The sequence below is a fragment of the Triturus cristatus genome, chromosome 1_2 (genome assembly GCF_964204655.1).
Source record: "Triturus cristatus chromosome 1_2, aTriCri1.1, whole genome shotgun sequence".
Lineage (NCBI taxonomy): Eukaryota > Metazoa > Chordata > Amphibia > Caudata > Salamandridae > Triturus > Triturus cristatus.
The window spans coordinates 989197158-989217612 of record NC_140580.1 but is presented as its reverse complement, the minus strand read 5'-3'; the positions used below and the strand labels follow the sequence as shown (position 1 = coordinate 989217612).

Sequence of the window (20455 nt, the reverse complement as noted above, 5' to 3'; positions counted from 1 at the left end):
CTGCGTTAAACCTTAACCCCAGATCTGGCTTGCATAAAGCGGAGTCAAACTGGCTTGAACAGAGCTATCAAACCTCCATGTCTGCTCTGGCTTGAACAGAGCTAGCAAACTTCCTTCTCCGCTCTGGTTTGAACAGAGCTGTGTCAAACCTTCATCTCTGCTCTGGCTTGAACAGAGCTGCGTCAAACCTTCATCTCTGCTCTGGCTTGAACAGAGCTGCGTCAAACCTCCATCTCCGCTCTGGCTTGAACAGAGCTGCGTCAAACCTCCATCTCTGCTCTGGCTTGAACAGAGCTGCGTCAAACCTCCATCTCCGCTCTGGCTTGAGTTGAGTTGCATCAAATGTCTATCTCAGCAGATTGCTTCTGCACCCCATTTTTTGATCCAGCTCATTTCTGAGGGTAAACATCCCATGGTCGGCAGGGTATGAGACTTCATATACATTGAATTCGGTCATGTCCAGTGCATAGGAACGAGTGCTGACATCACTATACAGTGTCAACCTGAAAGCAACGGCCTTAGCAGTAGGGTGAGGCAGCTCTTAAAAATACGTAAAAAGTATTCCCTTAGACCTTGCGTTGATAAAATAATGGTGAGACAAATCTGCCAAGAAATAAGACAATGTGAAATCGGGAAGGGTTGGCCAATTTTAGCACTGCCCAAGCTCTTCAATGCAACACCCTAACCTGGACCACAAAATACTGCTTGAGAGAATCAAGAACATGCCTCTATTCCAGTCCCTTCTTCCCAAAGATCTATGGCCCAAGAATTGTGCATCACTTTGTGGCATTTCTTGGGCTATGAGGCTTTGCATGGACTCCGAACTGGACCGTTCTCTACCAAACATCAGCACACAACCAAAGTGGGACATATGCTTGGATAAGAACTTCGGATTATAAATGTATATTCACAGCATAGATGTATCACGCGTTTGTTTCCCAAAAGGCTATTATCGTCCATCAATGTGTATAAATGGATCCTTACACAGTCCCAAAGCGGATGACACATTGAGATCCGGCTCCAACCAGGTTAGACATCAATGTGCCAAACACAGCAAGGTTACCCTAGCCTTCCCTTTTAATTACCATAGACGCTTGAGTTTTTTTTTTTACTTTGTGTGCTAACCTTCCCTTTTTAGTTTTATGTTTACACAATTTTTTTTAGATAGAATTTGCCTTGCTCATGAGTATTGCATGCTTTAGATTTTATTTATATCAGTTATTTACACATCCTCCTTGTAGTTCATGTGCACTTAATGTGTGTGCAAAATGACAAAAAGCTATGGAAACGCTATACATCTCAGTTACATTGTAAGATATTCCTGTAGTACACACAAGTAGACAGAAGACAGCGCTATTATTTAATGCGTGCAAAATTGTGGAAATTACAGAATGAACCCCTTGCAGTGTGTAACCATCCACTTTATTCAATCCCTGTGTGCTGATTAGATTAGTGTTTGCAAGGAGATCGCTAAATCGGTCTGTAGACAGAAGCTAAATATATATATATATATATATATATATATATATACATATACATATATATATATATACACACACACACACACACACACACACCCACCCACACACACACACACAAATTACCTGGTGGTGGTCATCATTGGTATAGTTAGGATCATGTTTCCATATTAAATGCCTTTTTTGTGTTGCTAATAATGAATCTCAATGAAACTTTCCAAAAAAGTGCTATGTTTTGACTAGTTTGTGCATGGAAAGTGTTGGGTTGATCAGTCAAGTGGGTGCTGGGAAAATGTGTTTTCCCCATTCTTATTTCGATAGGAACTTTAGACACAGCTACAGTTCAAACCACTGACCAGATTTACAATAAACTTGGCACAAAGCTAGACCTTGGTCCAGAAGGAGTGATTTTGTGATTCTGTGTAAATCTGTTGAGCAGTTTGAGCAAATAATGCTCAAAAACCTTGTATATCTAGGGATGCAGAGCCTACATGGATCCGACAGATCTCAAACTGAGATCTGATTGCTATCAGCACTTCCTTGTTGATGTGGTGGAAGACAATCTTAGGACTCAGTTCCAACTCCTAAGAAAAAAGCAAAAACAAAAAACAAAAAAAATAAGACATACAGGGCAGGGAAACCCTGACACCCTAAGCCACCTTTAGCCAAAAACCTTTTTTTTGCTGAAAATTCGGAGAGGATCCTCGAATTTGCAACAAATTTAATGGGGAAAAAAGCCCAGGCACCCGCAGCTCAGTCACTGTGCCCTGGGAAGCCCACCCACGGGACACAATAGCTTCCCTGCACACAGCAGCGCGGGCAGGGAAATGTGCTTGCTCCCGCATGGTGGGAGCATTGTTAAATCTCTGTCAGATGGGAGCAAACATGCAAGTCTGCTTCCACCAGGCGGGAGATTAAAACATGCAACTGTCGGCTGGAGCAGACTTCTGTTCGGTTTACCTTCCAGCACTCCTGTGGGAAAGGAAACTGAACAGATACTGCTCCAGCCTTGAGGGAGCAAGCATAGATAGCTACTCCCTCCAGGCAAGAGCAATGCCGGCTTCCGCACTATACGGGGTCGCGAGGGTCCTGGGGCTCCCCCGTGGCACCTAATGGGGTCCTGGGCCATTTAAGGCTCAGGGAAGGGTGGTCACTCGCCCCATTTCCCTTTTTGGCCCCGGGTGATGGGGTCCCCAGGAGCCAATTAAGGCCTATTTAGCAAGGCCTTGTAGCCAACCTCATGCCACGCACAACTAAAGTCTATGCGCAGCAAGGGGTTGGCTGCCTGCGGCGGTGTATATATACATATATATATATATATATCAACAACAAAGTGCCTCTGAACACGAAGACGCCACTCCGATGGTGCAGGTTACAAACCCAATTTATTTCTGAGACTGCAATTGGTGTCCGGTTTTTAACCAAATTCCCCAACGCGTTTCAGAGCCACTGCTTCTTCCTCATGGGGCGGTTTGGCAGCACATGACGGCGCGAACCACAGCAGTTAATTTATACCCCTTCCATTGCATGCTCTCTCCAGTGAGGCATGCTGGGTGCTGTAGTTATATTCTGTCCCCTGGAAGGGGTATAAATTAACTGCTGTGGTTCGCGCCGTCATGTGCTGCCAAACCGCCCCATGAGGAAGAAGCAGTGGCTTTGAAACGCGTTGGGGAATTTGTTTAAAAACCGGACACCAATTGCAGTCTCAGAAATAAATTGGGTTTGTAACCTGCACCATCGGAGTGGCGTCTTCGTGTTCAGAGGCACTTTGTTGTTGATATATATATATATATATATATATATATATATTACCTACTGGCGGTCGCCAGTAGGTAGTTATAGTTAGGACCACGTTTCCATAGGAAATCCGCAACATTCTATTTTGAATAACTTTGGCGCCGGTCGACGAATCCTCGCGAATTTTTCAAAATAGGTGGGGCGCTATGCTCCGCTCCTACCCTGAAAGTCTCGGGGGGATTCGTGAAGCGGGGGCTGAGATAAAAGGGGGGTCCCAAAACGCGTTTTTCCCATGCATTTTTCCATAGGACCTTTAGACACAGCTACAGCCCGAACGGCTGAACAGAATGACTTGAAATTTGGCAGAGAGGTAGTCCTCAGGTCAAGGAAGTGCCTTTTGTAGGTTTGGTGTAAATCTGTTCAGTAGATTCTGAGAAAATAGCCTTTAAATCAATATATATATCTGAGCCAGCGTACGGTGCGCTTACAGTGCGCTTACCGTACGCGTACGGTGGCGTGCGCGAGCGCGATTTGGATTGGCTCTTAGCTCTTAGTAAACATTCGAATCGGTCGAAACCAGGAAGCGGCGGCCGCCATTTTCTCTCTCGCTCCCTGAGTTGGGCAGCAAAAACGAACCCCAAAAATGTGTAAAGAGGCAGTTTCATGAGATCCTAACCACCCAGCATTGATACAGGGGTCCCCCAAATTTTTTTTTTTTTTCGGAAAATTGCCGATTACGCTTACCGTACGCGTACGGTAAAAATTTATAACAAAAAAAATTATCCACATTCTCCCCACCCCGTGTGCAAATGTTGCCCGAAGGGCACCATTTGTGCATGGCATATTACAGCTATGAATTTAACAAAGAATACATTTCACAAAGATGCGCATAATATGTCCCCCATGTGCGCGAAGCGCATCGTGCGTAAATGGCCCATCCCGCTTAACGTGGGAACGCGGTGCGCGCAGCGCACCGCGTGACCACCGTGCGTGCACGGCACTAACTGCGTAAAGTGGGCGCGCGGTGCGCGAACCGCACCGCGTGCTCACTGTGCGCGCACGGTGCGCGAAGCGCACCGTGCGCGCACTGAATAAACTGCGTTAACTGGGCGCGCACGCCACGAATGGCGTAAAGTAACTTAGCATTTAAAAAAACGTACAAATTCACTGAAAAAACCATAGGTTTCACACACGTTATAGTTAGGAATTAGCATTAAAAAAACCTTGCAAATTCACTGAAAAAACCATAGGTTTCACACGTTATAGTTAGCTGTACATTTCACTCGTAAAAAACCAATGAAATTCCCGCGTTATAGTTAGTGCAGGCAACTATAACTCACGCGACCGCAATCTTCTGCTGATGACATATGTGTCTTTATGAAAAAAAAATATTTGTAATATATGTATAGCTAAAATTTAATGGAAGAAGACATGGGCAAATAAGTGTCGAAATACAGTATTAGCATCAGCAGAGGATTGTGGTCGCGTGAGTTATAGTTGCCTGCACTAACTATAACGCGGGAATTTCATTGGTTTTTTACGAGTGAAATGTACAGCTAACTATAACATGTGTGAAACCTATGGTTTTTTCAGTGAATATATATATATATATATATATATATATATATATATATATATATATTACCTACTGGCGGTCGCCAGTAGGTAGTTATAGTTAGGACCACGTTTCCATAGGAAATCCGCAACATTCTATTTTGAATAACTTTGGCGCCGGTGGACGAATCCTCGCGAATTTTTCAAAATAGGTGGGGCGCTACGCTCCGCTCCTTCCTTGAAAGTCTTGGGGGGATTCGTCAAGCGGGGGCTGAGATAAAAGGGGGGTCCCAAAACGCGTTTTTCCCATGCATTTTTCCATAGGACCTTTAGACAGGGCTACAGCCCGAACGGCTGAACAGAATTACTTGAAATTTGGCAGAGAGGTAGTCCCTAGGTCAAGGAAGTGCCTTTTGTAGGTTTGGTGTAAATCTGTTCAGTAGAATCTGAGAAAATAGCCTTTTAATCAATATATATATCTGTGGCAGCTTACCGTGCGCTTACGGTGCGCTTACCGTACGCGTACGGTGGCGTGCGCGAGCACGATTCTGATTGGCTGTTAGATCTTAGTAAACATTCGAATCGGTCGAAACCAGGAAGCGGCGGCCGCCATTTCGTGTTTTTCACTCAGAAAAAAAAAAGAGTGATATCTTGAAAAGGGGGCAAGGTGGAGAGTTACAGACCCCCTAACATTTGTAAGGGGGTCAAAGAAGGACAGAAAAGTTCAAAGAAAACATTTATTATTTTTTTTTTTTTAAACGCGGGGTACGCGTACGGTAAGCTTACGGTAAGCTTACCGTACGCGTACGGTAGAAAAAAAAAATAAAAAGAGAAATAAAATTCAGATTTAAGTGTTTAGATATTAGGGGGCTCTAAAAAGAGCCGTTGTGTTTATGAAGTGATTTTGTAGTGGTACCTACAAGTAAGTACCGATGCAGAGTCTAAGGTTCAAGAGGAAGACTCTGTTCCCTTCATCATTGAAGTGTACACCATCTCCTCTATAAATGTCTTGCATGTCGTAACGCAAGTTGTTGTGGTAAATGGAACCCATACCATAGTCACGGAGGAAAGCAGAAACAGATTTGTTGACGTGCTTTCTTGCTTTGTCAATCTGCGGACAGAAATGATTGGACCAGTTCCATTTTTGCCTTTGGCATATGTTAGAAAACACAAAGGCAGTTTTAGGGAAAAGTGAAAACAGTTGTGCAAAGGTGTCCTTCATAAGCATTTCCAGACCTACCCCAGTCAAAGTGCCTAGGTCATTGCCACCACAGTGCACTATTATGAGGTCAGGGTGTTGGATTTGCATGAAGGATTTCACCAATGGCATCAATTGGTGCCACTTTAACCCTCTCTGACCAATCCATTTAATGTCTACATTTGGCAAAGCAAGGTCTCTCACCATACCTGTTTTCTCTGCATACTTTTCACTCCAGAAGACATAGCTGTGCCCTACAATCCACACTGTGAACATCTTCCAAGGAGATCTGGATGCACTCAGGAGGTGTAATTCAGTAGAATGGGAAAATGAAATGAAAGACAGTTTGGAAATGGAGGCATACATATTTTTTTCATTAAAAAAAGAACTGATTGGCTGTTTCATACCATTCTAGAATAAAAACTAGGCTGCATGTGTAAATTAATAGAAGCATGTTTTGTATTGGTACAGAAAAATGTGTTACCAAAGCACAGTACTTTGGATTTGCTGTTAGGTTTGAAAAGTCAAGCACTCTTGCTCTGTGGAATTGAAACATTGTTTGGCGAACTTCTGACCTAACTCCACACAGCAGTGTTCCATGAGCTGTTGCTATGGTAGCAGGCAGAAGTCAAGTTGGGGGAAGGGTACTAGGCAGAAGTCAAGTTGGGGGAAGGGTACTTTTGGAAAAGGGTTGGTTTTCAACCAATAGAAAGAGAATAGGAGAGAGGTGTAAAGAAAAGAGATCCTGGCTCTGATAATCTGCTGTTTGAGTGCCACATTTCTTTCACAGCTAACTAATTTTAAAGGTGAGTTTAGAGTTTGAGAGGGGATGTATATGGTAAATTAAGAAATGAATAATAGAAATGGAATTCCTTTTGTTGAAGTTGTGTTTATCATTTTCTGTTTTGGGAGAAATTTAAATGTGAGGAACATGTAAAATAATATGGACTATGTTTTCACGATAAATTAAGGTGTACTGGTATAAAAAAAAGAATAGTTTAAGGGTTTGAGGTTGGACTCAGTAATGCAAATACATTCAGCATCACTAAGGCTGGTTGCCCTTGCTGGAATGTAGGCAGTCACCCAGGTTACACATGGTGGTGGTCTGAAAAAGCAGTTTGGACATGTGCAATTAAAAAAATCTGAAAAGTGGATTCATAATGTGTCAGTCTGTAAAAGTGATTATCACTTGTCAAAAAAAAGAGCAGTAAGTGTGCTTTCAAATTGGCAAAGAAATTTCGTTTTGTGACTAATGTGAAAATATGACTCTGTGTGCATATAGGAATTACAGGCAGAGATTTATTGTGTACTGCTCTGGTGATTTCATAGTTGCATTAGTAGTAAAAAGGGGGAGTCATTTTTTGGTGCAGAAGCAGACTCTTAGCACACACCCAGCTGCTTTCCATGTGGAATCATGCACAGTATTTACAAGCGAGTGGGGTTTGAGGTTTCAGTCTGTAATGCAAATACATTCAGCATCACTAAGGCTGGTTGCCCTTGCTGGTATGTAGGCAGTCACCCAGGATACACATGGTGGTGGTCTGAAAAAGCAGTTTGGACATGTGCTTTTTTAAGAATCTGAAAAGTGGATTCATAATGTATTTTTCTTTTCCAGAGGGGGAGAAAAAGGTGAATGCTCAATTGGTCACTTGCATACTTTGTGGTCTGGTCCACTTTATCTCTAAAAGATTTTAAAAAATTAGTTATTAATTTCTCAAGGATCTTGAGATGTGGTAATTGATTTTTAGTGTTTTTTTTATAAAAAAAAAAAAAATACGCTTACCGTACGCGTACGGTAAAAAAAAAATTAAAAAAAGTTTCAAAGAAAAAATAATAAAAAGTTGAGAGGTAAGGTTGGCTCTTATAAGAGCCGTTGGGTTCATACAGGGATGGAGGAAAGAAAGAATGGGAGTATTATGAGCGTCTACAAACATGCTGGTCTATCTTATTGTTAATAAGGGTAAGACTGATCTCCCCAAAAACAATAAGACCACCACATTTTGTACACCTCATTTCAACGCTCCCAAATCGAGGGTTGATGTCCACAGGAGAAGAAAAAGGTGATGCTCCCACATCAGAGGAAGGGCTCAGCTGAGCTGCCGATGATGTACTCGGCTGAGCATCTGAGGCTGGGCTCTGGTGACTTACTGAAGGGTTTTCTTCAGCATGTCGAGCAAAGGTCCTTGGGTGTCTGTCCTGGAGGTGTCTCTTCATAGAGTGATTTCCAAAGGAGTATTTCCTCCTTGGATTTCCTCTTGATAAAACACGACCACAAAGTTTGCAAGTGACCAATGCAGCATTCACCCTTTTCTCCCCCTCTGGAAAAGTGAAATACTCCCATACAAAAGAAGTCTTTTGTTTCCTCCTTCTCTGGATCATGGTGGTGCTGCTGGCCTCACTCTCAGAAGAGGTCTGCTGTTCTGCCATTGTATCCCAATGTCAATCCAGCTCCTGCTCCTAGAGAATCACAAGCAGAAATGAGGGGAATGGGTGTGGTGTGGGAAGAATCTGGAACTGAAAGTAGTTTCAACCAATGAAAAGTGTTCTTTCAAGCAGTAATGAGGGGAATGGGTGTGGTGTGGGAAGTTTCTGGAAGTGAAAGTAATTTCAACCAATAAAAAGTGTTCTTTGTAAGTCACATGACCTGCCGTGCGCGCACGTGACGCTTACGGTGCGCTTACGCAGCGCGTATGTCACACTCGCGCATGCGCATTACACGCCCCTGCGTAACCGCGACGTTGCTTCCGGGTGTACGCGTACGTCACGCACGTATTGCGTATCGCGCATGCGCATTACACGCCCCTGCGTACCCGCGACGTTGCTTCCGGGTGTACGCATACGTCACTCACGTACGCGCACCGTACTTATGACGTACGAAGCGCGTACCGTCAGCTTACCGTACGCGCACGGTAAAAAATGCATTAAAAAAAAAAAAAAACCTTTCCATAATGCAGGATATAGTACATATATTATTTTATACAAAGGCTTACCAAAAATGAAAAAAGAATTTGCATTTAAAAAACCGTACAAATTCACTGAAAAAAACATGGGTATCACACACGTTATAGTTAGACATTAGCATTTTAAAAACCTTGCAAATTCACTGAAAAAACCATGGGTTTCACACATGTTATAGTTAGGGATTAGCATTTAAAAAACCTTGCAAATTCACTGAAAAAACCATAGGTTTCACACACGTTATAGTTAGGAATTAGCATTTAAAAAACCTTAGAAATTCAATGAAAAAACCAAAGGTTTCACACATGTTATAGTTAGCTGGATATTTCACTCGTAAAAAACCAATGAAATTTCCCCTTTATAGTTAGTTCAGCTAACTATAACTTGTGCGCCCGCAATGCACTACTGATGACGTCACATATTACATCACTCATGACATGGTCACTGACATCACTCATGACATCACTGATGACATCTCAAATGACATCACTGATGACATCACTGATGACATCATCCTTGTGAAATAGTAGCAGACCTCTTCTTCCCCTAATATAACCTTTAATACACACATTTAAAAAAATGAAACTAAAATGTTCGAAATAATGAACATATCAATATCAGTTACAACAACCTATTCAGTAATTCTAAGAACCACATACACATCCACTCATTCACCAACAGTCCTATACAGTCACTCATACATGTACTCACTCATCATATGTATTCATACACCTATACATCCTGTTACACAACGCCACTCATCCATAGAGTTACTCACACACAAAGTCACTCATGCTAATAAAGAATCAAACATCCATTTACTTGCATATACAGTTATACACACACCACCACACCTACTTCTACAGAAACTTACACATACTTAGTCTTTTAAACAATCACTTATAGAAACACATACTTATTCATACAGGAACTCTTTCAATCTCTTACTCTCACATATACTCAGTTATATACACCAAAAGACACATATAACAGTTAAAAACATATGTAGTTACTCATGGAGACACTATTGAGACAGTCTTTCACTCACTAACACACCTTTACACATACTCATCCACCCATATAGTCATGCACACATGCTGTCTTCAACACATACAGTGAGTCACTCATTCATGCACCTATGCACTTCGTAATACCCACCACCGAACCATGCAGACACTCAGACTGATACTCAAAAAACCAACTAATAACCTATATTGACTCCCATGTAGCTACTCACCAACCCATGCAGCCACTTATACACAAAGTGAGAGACTGATACAGATATTTACATATTTAAACATTACTCACTAAGCCATGTATTCACTATGATACATTTTAACAATCAGTTACACAATACATTTTTCTAAACAAATCATCCATTTAGACACTTATATACCCATTTAATCTTCCATCGAGCTTGAGATATATTTATATAAAACCTATTTAATTTTCAGAAAAACACACATTCACTGGATGATGTCATCAGTGATGTCATTTGAGATGTCATCAGTGATGTCATGAGTGATGTCAGTGACCATGTCATGAGTGATGTAATATGTGACGTCATCAGTAGTGCATTGTGGGCGCACGAGTTATAGTTAGCTGAACTAACTATAACGGGGAAATTTCATTGGTTTTTTACGAGTGAAATGTCCAGCTAACTATAACATGTGTGAAACCTTTGGTTTTTTCATTGAATTTCTAAGGTTTTTTAAATGCTAATTCCTAACTATAACGTGTGTGAAACCTATGGTTTTTTCAGTGAATATATATATATTCACTTAAAAAACCATAGGTTTCACACATGTTATAGTTAGCTGGACATTTCACTCGTAAAAAACCAATGAAATTCCCCCGTTATAGTTAGTGCAGGCAACTATAACTCCCGCAACCGCAATCCTCTGCTGATGACGTCAGATATTACATCACTGTATTTAGACACTTATTTACCCATGTCTTCTTCCATTAATCTTTAGCTATACATATATTACAAATATTTATTTTTCATAAAGACACATATGTCATCAGTGATGTAATATCTGACATCATCAGCAGAGGATTGCGGTCGCGTGAGTTATAGTTATGTTATATGTGTGAAACCTATGTTTTTTTAAGTGAATTTGCAAGGTTTTTTAAATGCTAATTCGTAACTATAACGTGTGTGAAACCTATGGTTTTTTCAGTGAATATATATATACACACACATATATACACACACAGAGACACACATTTATTGAGATATAAAGTGATATTTAGTTTTGCCACTGTGTGGTTGGTGCGGATTGTTCTGCCACAGGTTCAGGCAGGTTGGAGTGGATTGTTTAGCCACAGTTCAGGCAGGTTGGTGTAGATTGTTTTGCCACAGTTCGGGCAAGTTGATGTTGATTATTTTGCCACAATATGAGCAGGTTGGCGTGGATTATTGGACCATTTTTCTGGCCGGCCACCGCTACTTCTTTATTGGAAGGACATTGACAAACCAAATAATTTAAGCTTTAGAAATCAAATTTTAGGAGTCACTGCACACTTTGTTGTGCATCAATTAGTAATCTATTCAGTTCCACTGGTAGTCGGCCTTTACGGTGTAGGGAAAAAGTTGGGTAAAGTAACTTTAGAAGCATGGCCGGCTGACGTTTTATCTCACGGATGAGTGTTTGGATGGGAGTCGAATCATACCATGGTACTCCTCTGCAAAGCGATTTAACACCTCATCCTGGCTAAAAAGTGCAACAACATAGCAGGTCATAGTTCAACAGGACACAAAGGAGTTTTCTACGTCTACCACGATTCCTTTTGGTAAGAGGTCAGACCTTTTCCTGAGGGCCAAAGGCGATTAGGAGTCTTTCCTGTTACCCAAAGACAGAACCTCCATTTTCTGGCCCATTCAACCAGAGGCAGCTTTCCTTCAGCCAGTAGTGCATGTGGATGGGATTCAGGAATTCTGAAAAGTTTGATACAGTCAGAGGTGATCTGTTGCTCATTAGTTATTTCTGGGCCATCAGTTTAAATCTTTAATTGTGATTGGTGGAGCTTCGCCACCTGTGCAAGAGGCACAGGTACATGTTGAAAAACCAGGGAGAACAGGTGGAGTACTGAGGAACTCTTCTCTTTCTTTGCGAAGACTATGCCAAGCTTAGACTGCTGGGAAAGGTCTCAGAAGATGGCATGGATCACCTCTGGTCAGATTGGAGGACCTGCCATCAACTCAGAGTGGTGTAAACAAGACAGCATGATCTAGCTCGTCATAAGCGATGGTATGCTAGCGGCACATGAGTGCAGAAAGAGAGTCCCCCGTCTAGTGCAATAAAGAGGACCTGGAGTATTTACAGATGTTATGTACCAACTTCAGTGGGGGTACTCTGAGATGGGTTGTTTTAGAGTTGTTTGCAGTCTCTGGTTTGTGTCTTTTGGGAGGGGATAAAAGTCCTGTTTCATAGGTTACTCCACTCTGTCCTGAAGAAGCAAAGAATTGGTACTGTAATAATGTTGGAGACAAGAGATGAACTCTGTAAAGAGGATGGCATGCAGGTTCCAATGTTGGAATGTAACCAGGAAAGAAAAGAAAGCAATAAGTTTTAAATTATTGACTACAAACTTGCAACTTCTCAATATTCTTGCACTGAAATAGGTTGGTAATTCAGAGAGTAATGCGGTACAATGTAATTGTAATTTGGCAAGCCCTTGGAAGATCCTGAACAGTTTTTCTGGTTTGGCTCAACACCTCATTAAACAGTAAAACAAAAAGAAAAAGAAAAGCATTTCAAATAAAACCCGGAAAGCAAAAATCAAGGCAGGAAGAGTGAGCATTACCTGGCATCAGCTGTCTTTGGGTCTTTGACAAGGACTTTTCAGGACTGCCAGAAGCAGCTGCAGCAGCAGCGCCCTCTGCAGCTAGACAGAAAAAACACAGGCATCACAAAGTCATATAAACCAAGAAAACATTGTTTAAGAGACCTTGGTCGAGTAAAGTTAATTTCAATAGCGATATTTATCCACCACTTTAATGTCATTACCTCGGAGAATAGGGGGCGGGGGCAGTGGTATGAGCCCAGGAGCAGTGTCCTGGTTGTCTGGCACACCACAGGTTTCAAAAAGACGCTTCGTTAGCTGGGCCACTCTTTCTTTCTTCAGCAAGGACTAAATGCCGGACATTTAGCTTTGTTTGGATTACCTAATGTTCCCCTTTCTTACCTGATAAGCATGAGCTCTACACTTCAATCCAAACCTCACTGTGACATACTTTGAGGTGGCTTTCCATGCCACTCATTTCGCTTTCTCCTCCCACTCCTCACCTTTGATGTTTCCAGTATGCGAGGGCTCTGAACATGTTTACAGGAACATTTCAAACATACCAATTCTGAAAACGGATTTTAAAAGTTGCAATGTTCTTCTTAGAAAAGCGGGAAGCAACACCCTACTTAAGAATCCTAGTCGGATCTCCTCCGCAGGTTTGATTAAAGTGCAACACCAAGGAGGGATCGTCCCTGCCCAGGAATGCCACAGACACCCTGGAGAGCAGAAAGTGAGTGGCTGCAGCGAAACCCTGGCCAAGACAATCACCTATATGTTACATATGAGAATACAGCAGCCAAACCACTTCTGTCCTCAGACCCCACCCCAACCACAACAACATGGACAGAAATGTAGGGGAATGTTGGCCCACACCCACCCTGCCTGCCAGTGCCTTAAGTGGAGTGAAAAAGTGGGAAGGGTTTCTGACAGGGTTCTGGCCTAAGAAGAGTAGAGGCATGAAGTAGCGGAGGGTCTGGCATAATATATGGTAAATGGAATCATGTACAAGACAAATTCATAAGTAGTCATGTTTGACAAAAAACAACTAAAATCAGCCAGCAACAAGTATTTATTTAACTCCACTATCAGGGCCCGTAAGCAAGACAGTACTGGACAAGGTAAGCATTGATAGCCTGGTTATTCAATTGACATGGACCAGCCCGTTTGTTTTCCCCCCGGTGAGTTTGGAAACCATGCAAACCCACTGGAGGTTCTCTGTTCGACCGGCAGCGAGTGGTGAAATCAAAGGGACTCATTTGAGAGCATCTCCAACAGGACTTTGTGGCAACAGACAGTGGTGGCAGCTTACATTGTAAACAGGCTAGAGGCCTTTATTCCTTTGGCATGCCAAGGGGACTACCTACCAGCTAACCTTGCAACGTTCTGTTCGTTCAGTTTCTCATAAAGGAGGTTCCTAGCCTTCATTATGTCTAGAATATGTAGGAGGATTTAAGATTGCTGGGGAGTTTGCTGTGTGTGAATACACTGGTGTACTAGGGCTTGGGTGCACAAGATGGCAATCTGCAATGGGTGGTGCCCTTTTGATTATATTTATACACACACACACACACACACACACACACACACACGAGGACAGACCCTTATATCTAGGTCGGAACTCGGGTCACCCTGCAACTGCAAATAAAAAGGTCCTCTAGGCCCAAACTTAATCCACAGCGAATCTACCCCAAAAAAATCAAATCACAGTGGGGTGCGATAGTATCACACGCAATGAAGAAAAGGGCTGATGTATCAATTCTATTTTACTGTATTATTTTCACCATCATAGTACATGATCTAGAACAGATGGTGTGGAGTGCAAAAAGCGCTCAGTGTGATATTTGTAAATATTCACAACCCGGGATGTTACCATATTATACACCATATTCTACTCATATCCACTCAAAGATCCTAGTCGGACAAAAGCTTAAGTGTCAATCCCGGGAAATGTCGACGTTTCAACCGTACTGGAAATAACAGCACGGGTCTCTTCAGGACAGCACCGTCTGTCTAGAACCTCCCAAAACAGCCAAAATCTGGACCCTGTAACTTTGAGAAGTCCCTGAGTAAGGGGCAACAGCCCCACTCGCCTTGAAGCAGCGGTTCTCATGAGCTGCGGTCTTATACTGATGAAGTTTTACACGTCACCCATCATTGTGCAAATCCACCCAACGCAAAAAGAAAAAGAAACAGCAGGCTGTACTCCGGACCTTGCTTGTGCCCCCTACGGTCTCCCAGGGCGTCCACCTGTCTGCTACGTACTTGGACAGCCTGCAAAGTCATCCCTTAAGTAATGGACTGCGGACATTAGGCTGTCATTTGTGCGGGGTTTTGCTACTTTCGGGTCGCATGGACATTCAAAAGGTGAGCCCCCTCCTCCCAAACGGTCCTTCATTGGCCCGGCCGAGCAATCAGAGGAGAAATAGTACCTCACTACTCAGTAAGTACTTTGTTCAATTTAGCAGACTTGACAGAGCGGAGGCCTGCTCACCTTTCCAAGAGAGACTATGACAAGAGCCAGGATTGGATCTTTGGATTCGATGCCATTCTCTTAAGAGACTGAGCCCAATTGTAGGAAAGCCTGCATAACCGTCTGGTCCTGTGAGAGAGGAGACTTCCCTCCGGAAAGGTGCATGCTCACTCACTTCTCACAGGAAGGTGTCACTTAATCCACACAAAAAAAGTTGGCAAGTCCAAGCTGACAAGAAGGAACTGCTTGGGGAAATCACGATGGACTGGGATGGTTCTGGAAATACGAGAGCACCCCTGCACAGCTGTCCAGAAGTAGGACCTGAAGAAGTGCTCCACTGTACCGAAACATCAAGGTGAGTCAGCTTGTTGCCTAACCAGTCTTGTGCCTGTACTGGGCCAGTACTCAACTTCCTTCTGTTCCAGCTGGATAGGACAACTGTTTGTCAACTGCAGGTGGGTGTTTTGGTCCCGTACGCTGCAGGGGATCTCTCCAATTCTGGAAATGTAGGAATTATTGTATTAGAAGTTCGGGTTTCAGAGACAGAGCTCGCCAGTCAGCGCTAATACTAAACCGGACCAGTTACCTGTGGCTATGCGTAATACCAGGGCCTTTTGTGGGTGTCCTGGTCCCCTGCCATCATAAGATATCAAACACAACTGATGGGTGCTGAGTGGATGAGGCCAACCTCAAGGGACATACGGTGAGTACGGAGTTACTATTCTACCACAGTCATCACACAGTCCAATGGACTCTGGGTTTCAGTCACCTGGATAGTGCCACGTAAACGGGCACTACTGACTACCTTTCATGCAACCAAGGACACCACAGGAATCAACCAAGTGTTTTTCTAGGGCGGGAAGTCTGTTATCCTGGAGGTGACATTTTGGATTTAGGCTGAGGGATTTTTATTTTTAATAGTCTATGGCCACTTACTGTTCTTAGGGGCGACACATTTGATCCTGAAGTGTCCTTGGGTACCTCCCGAAGCTTGTTTAAAGTACAGTCGAGGAACAAATACCCAGCCTCCCCAATCAACTCACCCCTCCCCATATATTTCGAGGGGCCTAAGGTGCAAACATCCCGAAGAATAACACTGGTCATGTCTATTTTCTAACGCCAGGGAGCCGTGACAGAATTTGGGTTTGGTTCAATGCACATTGGATTTTTATTGCTGATCATAATTAAGTGCAAGATGTACTTATCTGCTAGTCAAGTCTTATTTATTTTTCCTTAAAGTAACATCACTTCTATTTAACTTATTATTGGTCAGGACCACTGGAATTATGCGACAGGGGATTGCTAAATTATGCAGCAGGGTTGAGTAAACTATGCAGCAAGGAAGGGCAAATTATGCACCGTAATGTGGCACATTTTGTTATAGTATTATTCCTCAAGTTTTACATTTTTTCACTTGTTAACACTGTCTGGGCGTTGGTTGCACCTCATCGGTACTAGTTTAATACCCAAATATAAGCAATAAGAAACAGAAAGGTGACCAGTCAACCTTTACAAAGGGCCTTCCACTGCGTTGCAAAACGTGTTGTTGCGTTTTTAGTAACTAAGCAAAGCCATATCTTCAACGGAGCCACGGAAGCTTTCATTTTTTTCGCTGGTCAGCTTAAGGTAGTTGGTGAACATCGCGCCTGCCACTGAAGTCATGCAAGATATAAAAGCTGATCCCGTGGCACTAGAGTTGGCAGAGATGTGGAGAATGGTATATGGATCAGTGGCGTATGATACAGTGTTGAAGCCATATCAGCGGAAAAATGGGACACGAGGGGAGATGTAAAAGTTAAACAATGTGGGTTTAGCACAGAATCCTGAGGAACCCCATAGGTGATAGTAGTCACTGAGGATCGAAAAGGAGGAGGGAACAATTTGGGACCCTTCACTGAAAGGGAAAAATAAGGAGCTGAGGAGAGCCAATGAGGGGCCTTCATGCCAATGCCCAGACACCGTACCAGAAGCAGAAGACAAGGCCGATAAGATCAAGGCTGTGCTGCCACCAAGGTCAACGATTACCCGAGCTTGCCGGGGACGCTTAACAAATCTGTGTCCATGCTGTAGGTGGGACAGAAACAAAACTGGGAATGGTCCAGATCATTATTGTCCAGATTGTGTGCAAGTTGAAAATTAACATATTTCGCCAATATTTTGGCATGGTATGGGAGGAGAAGTGAATGGGACGATAGTTACTGAAGATGCTGGGGTTGGAAGTGGGTTTCTTAAGAAGGGGGTGACCACGGCCCGTTTCCAGGTTGACAGCACAGTGTCGAATTCAAATGAGAGGTTGTATAGTTTCACCAAGGAAGGACCCACAACATCAGGGGCTGTAGATCCCAATACCATTATGTCATCAATTTCACTCGCTGTCAAATTACTTCGAATTGAAACAGAAATATCGGATGCACATTTCTATTTTTTTTCTTCATAGCAAAATATTTAAGATTTACTTCCACGGTAAATGTAATGCTTGCTGCAAAACTCAGTCCCTTTTCCAGTACTTTCAGCTCTCTGGTTTTAAGCCTTGAAAAGACAGATCTTTAAGAGCAAGATGGGATTGAACGAATTTGCATCCCATTTCCACCCTCTCCTTTTTCAGAGTCTTTTTCATGTTGTAAGACCATGGCCTTCCTCTTTTGTAACGTGCCTGTGTCAGGTTCCCTTCTCACTTTCAAACTGTCCAAATTATCTGTTCTCTAGAAGTCACTTTCCTGTCAGCATTATTTTCTAATCTACTCTTTAGTTTCATAATCACTTTGAATCTTATAGAATACTGAGTTTTTCTTTTCTAACAATATTCAATTGACTGCTGACCTGGACATAAATGTTCAATATAGTGTTCTAATAGAATCAATTTTAATTTAAACTTTTCTTGCGCTCTAAGGGCACATTTAATCAAAGTTTTCAGTACATTCATTAAATGACACGTGGAATCTTGTGTCACCTGATGCAACAGTTTATTCAGTTTGGGATTCTAATCCTTATATGTTGGGGCTGTACAACGCAGGGAAATACTTTGCATGCCTTATAACCACGCATGTTTTTACAACGCATATGCTTTTACAACGTATGCCATTACCACGCATTGTTTATATGTATATAAAAACAATGCATGGGGGGGGGGGGGGGGTTTGACCCTGCAACTTACCTTTAATACATGGTATAGGCATGCCCTGTAAAAACATACATGTGGTAAAAAAAAAAATGTGTGGTAAAAACCTTGTTGTAAAGGCCGTTTCCCATATGTTGGGACCATTTAAATAAGAAGATCCCTTGGATCCGGTTTTGCTTGAAGTTATCTTGTAAGTGGGGGTTGTCCCCCACCACATCATTAACTCTCAATGACCCAGTTTTTTTAAAACTGTATAAACTTAGCATCTTCCTCTTCGGATTGTACTCGGCTTTAGGGTCCCATTGTCAAACCAAACCATCAACCAGTTTAAAAACACTCCCTGTAAATGTCTAGCACGGAGCAATTTAAGAGTCCAGGACAGACTTTTCTTCTGCAAAGCTGTATGAGTTTCCACCTAACATCTGCTTTACAAGCATCTGGTGGTCACAGAAGCTAAGGCTCCAGTTTATGCAGGCTGAACCTGTGATTAACTGCAGACTTGAGACCAGACAATGACAGCTCTGAATAGCACATGCATTGTGCCTCCTGGAAAGAAGACGATATCCAAAATTAAAAGGGAGGAGCCAATCACTAACAGAACAGATATATCACACTGGCAAGAAGCGGAGGCAAGGAGATCAATTATCCACGACAGCACTCCAGCTTCCACATTGCTGTCACCTACCTTGAAGGCGTTTTTCCAGGCTGTTGGCCCGCTCCACAAGATTGAAGAGCAAAGATTGGATCTGGGCTTTGGTGTCAGAGATTGGCTGCTTGAATAGGTCAAACGTTGTGGTCCATGTGTCCTCCTTGATGCTCAGAGAGGCACGGCTGTCTTGCAGTAGAAGATTAGTGGAACCGTGGTCAAAAGCTTCTCTGGAGAGACAAGTGACAGAATGAGAGAGATATACTCAACCCTCAAGCAATTACAGTAGCACCAGTAGGCAGACAGAGCTCCTTAGTGATGCTGATTTCACAGAAACAATAGGCGGTTTGTAAAAGTGCAGGGGGCAACATGCAGAGGATCGGCGAGCACACTGTCAAATTCTCAGATGTGAAATATCTCAATAGTGGCACATGTGGTCTTGGAAGAAAATTGACATCATGGTAAATCCATGTGTGCAAGACATCATTTTGAAGGTGCCGATGTTGCACAAATTGTAGACAGGACACTTCCATGACAGGTAGTAGTGTGAGAAGTGTGGCTCAATGATTCGAGCGGCAGACCCTGATGCAGAGGTCTAGCCCGGGACCAGGGTTCAATTCCCCGCCTCGGCGGGTCTTGGGCTAAAAAATTCCACGGACCTGATAATTCTCGCCTCGGTGCCTATTCCAATCATGGAGTCCCACTCTGAAACTCTTGGCAATAGCTTGCTTAATCTCCACAACGGCCCCCACAACGCTAAGGATGCCTGGCCTCCACCTTGGGGGTGCCCAGGAGTGGACGCCTCACAGGGAAAGCCAGGATGGGTTCCACAGCGGTATTCGTACAAGCGCCTTGAGACCCTTGCGGGTGAGTAGTGCGCTATACAAGTATCAATTTTAGTAGTAAAAGCAACAGAAAGGTTTTTGCTCTGCTTGTGTGAAGGAAGTTTTCCTTCCGTAAACATTTATGTTTCACCACAGCCTGCTCTTTAAATAATATTTATTTTAACCCCTTCCATGCTGCGCAAATTCCGCCGCTGTGCTGACGGTTTCTTGCGCGGGCGTGGTCATGACGGAACGGTTCCGTCATGAGCACAGCTCAACCGTGGCTCATGACGGAACCGTTCCGTCATGAGCACCGAAGGGGTTAACATTCCCAAAGGGGAAGGGGTCCCATTGATATCTCTTCCCATTTGTGAATGGATAACCACCTCCTTCGAAGCGTCTGTACAATATTAATGTTTTGACTAGAAATCAGTCGCACAACATCAATACATTGCATCCAGATTCGGTATTTTGAAGAGACGCCCTAAACACACCTATTCCAAATTCTGAATCGGTAAGTATTCGCAATTTCAAATTGCAATTCAGAAGGGGTTACTAAATCGAAGTTTGGGATTCATACATACCAAAATGCTTTGTGGGTTTGCAAACAGGCGGACTGTGATTCCGGCCATTGCAAAAAAGTTTTGTTCACCTGGCGCTAGCTTCCTTAAGAAGAACTA

At 42.9% G+C, this 20455-nt stretch overlaps 1 protein-coding gene across 1 annotated transcript in view; it reads right to left on the bottom strand.

The window, feature by feature from the left end:
* PAXX (PAXX non-homologous end joining factor) overlaps positions 1 to 20455 on the bottom strand; it is a 51731-nt gene that overhangs the window by 7153 nt on the left and 24123 nt on the right. The window contains exons 4-5 of the mRNA XM_085611125.1: positions 18991 to 19181; positions 12736 to 12816 (exon numbers count right to left, since the gene is read on the bottom strand). Of these exons, the coding sequence (XP_085467251.1) occupies positions 12736 to 12816; positions 18991 to 19181 (272 nt within the window). The remainder of the gene's footprint in view (positions 1 to 12735; positions 12817 to 18990; positions 19182 to 20455) is intronic.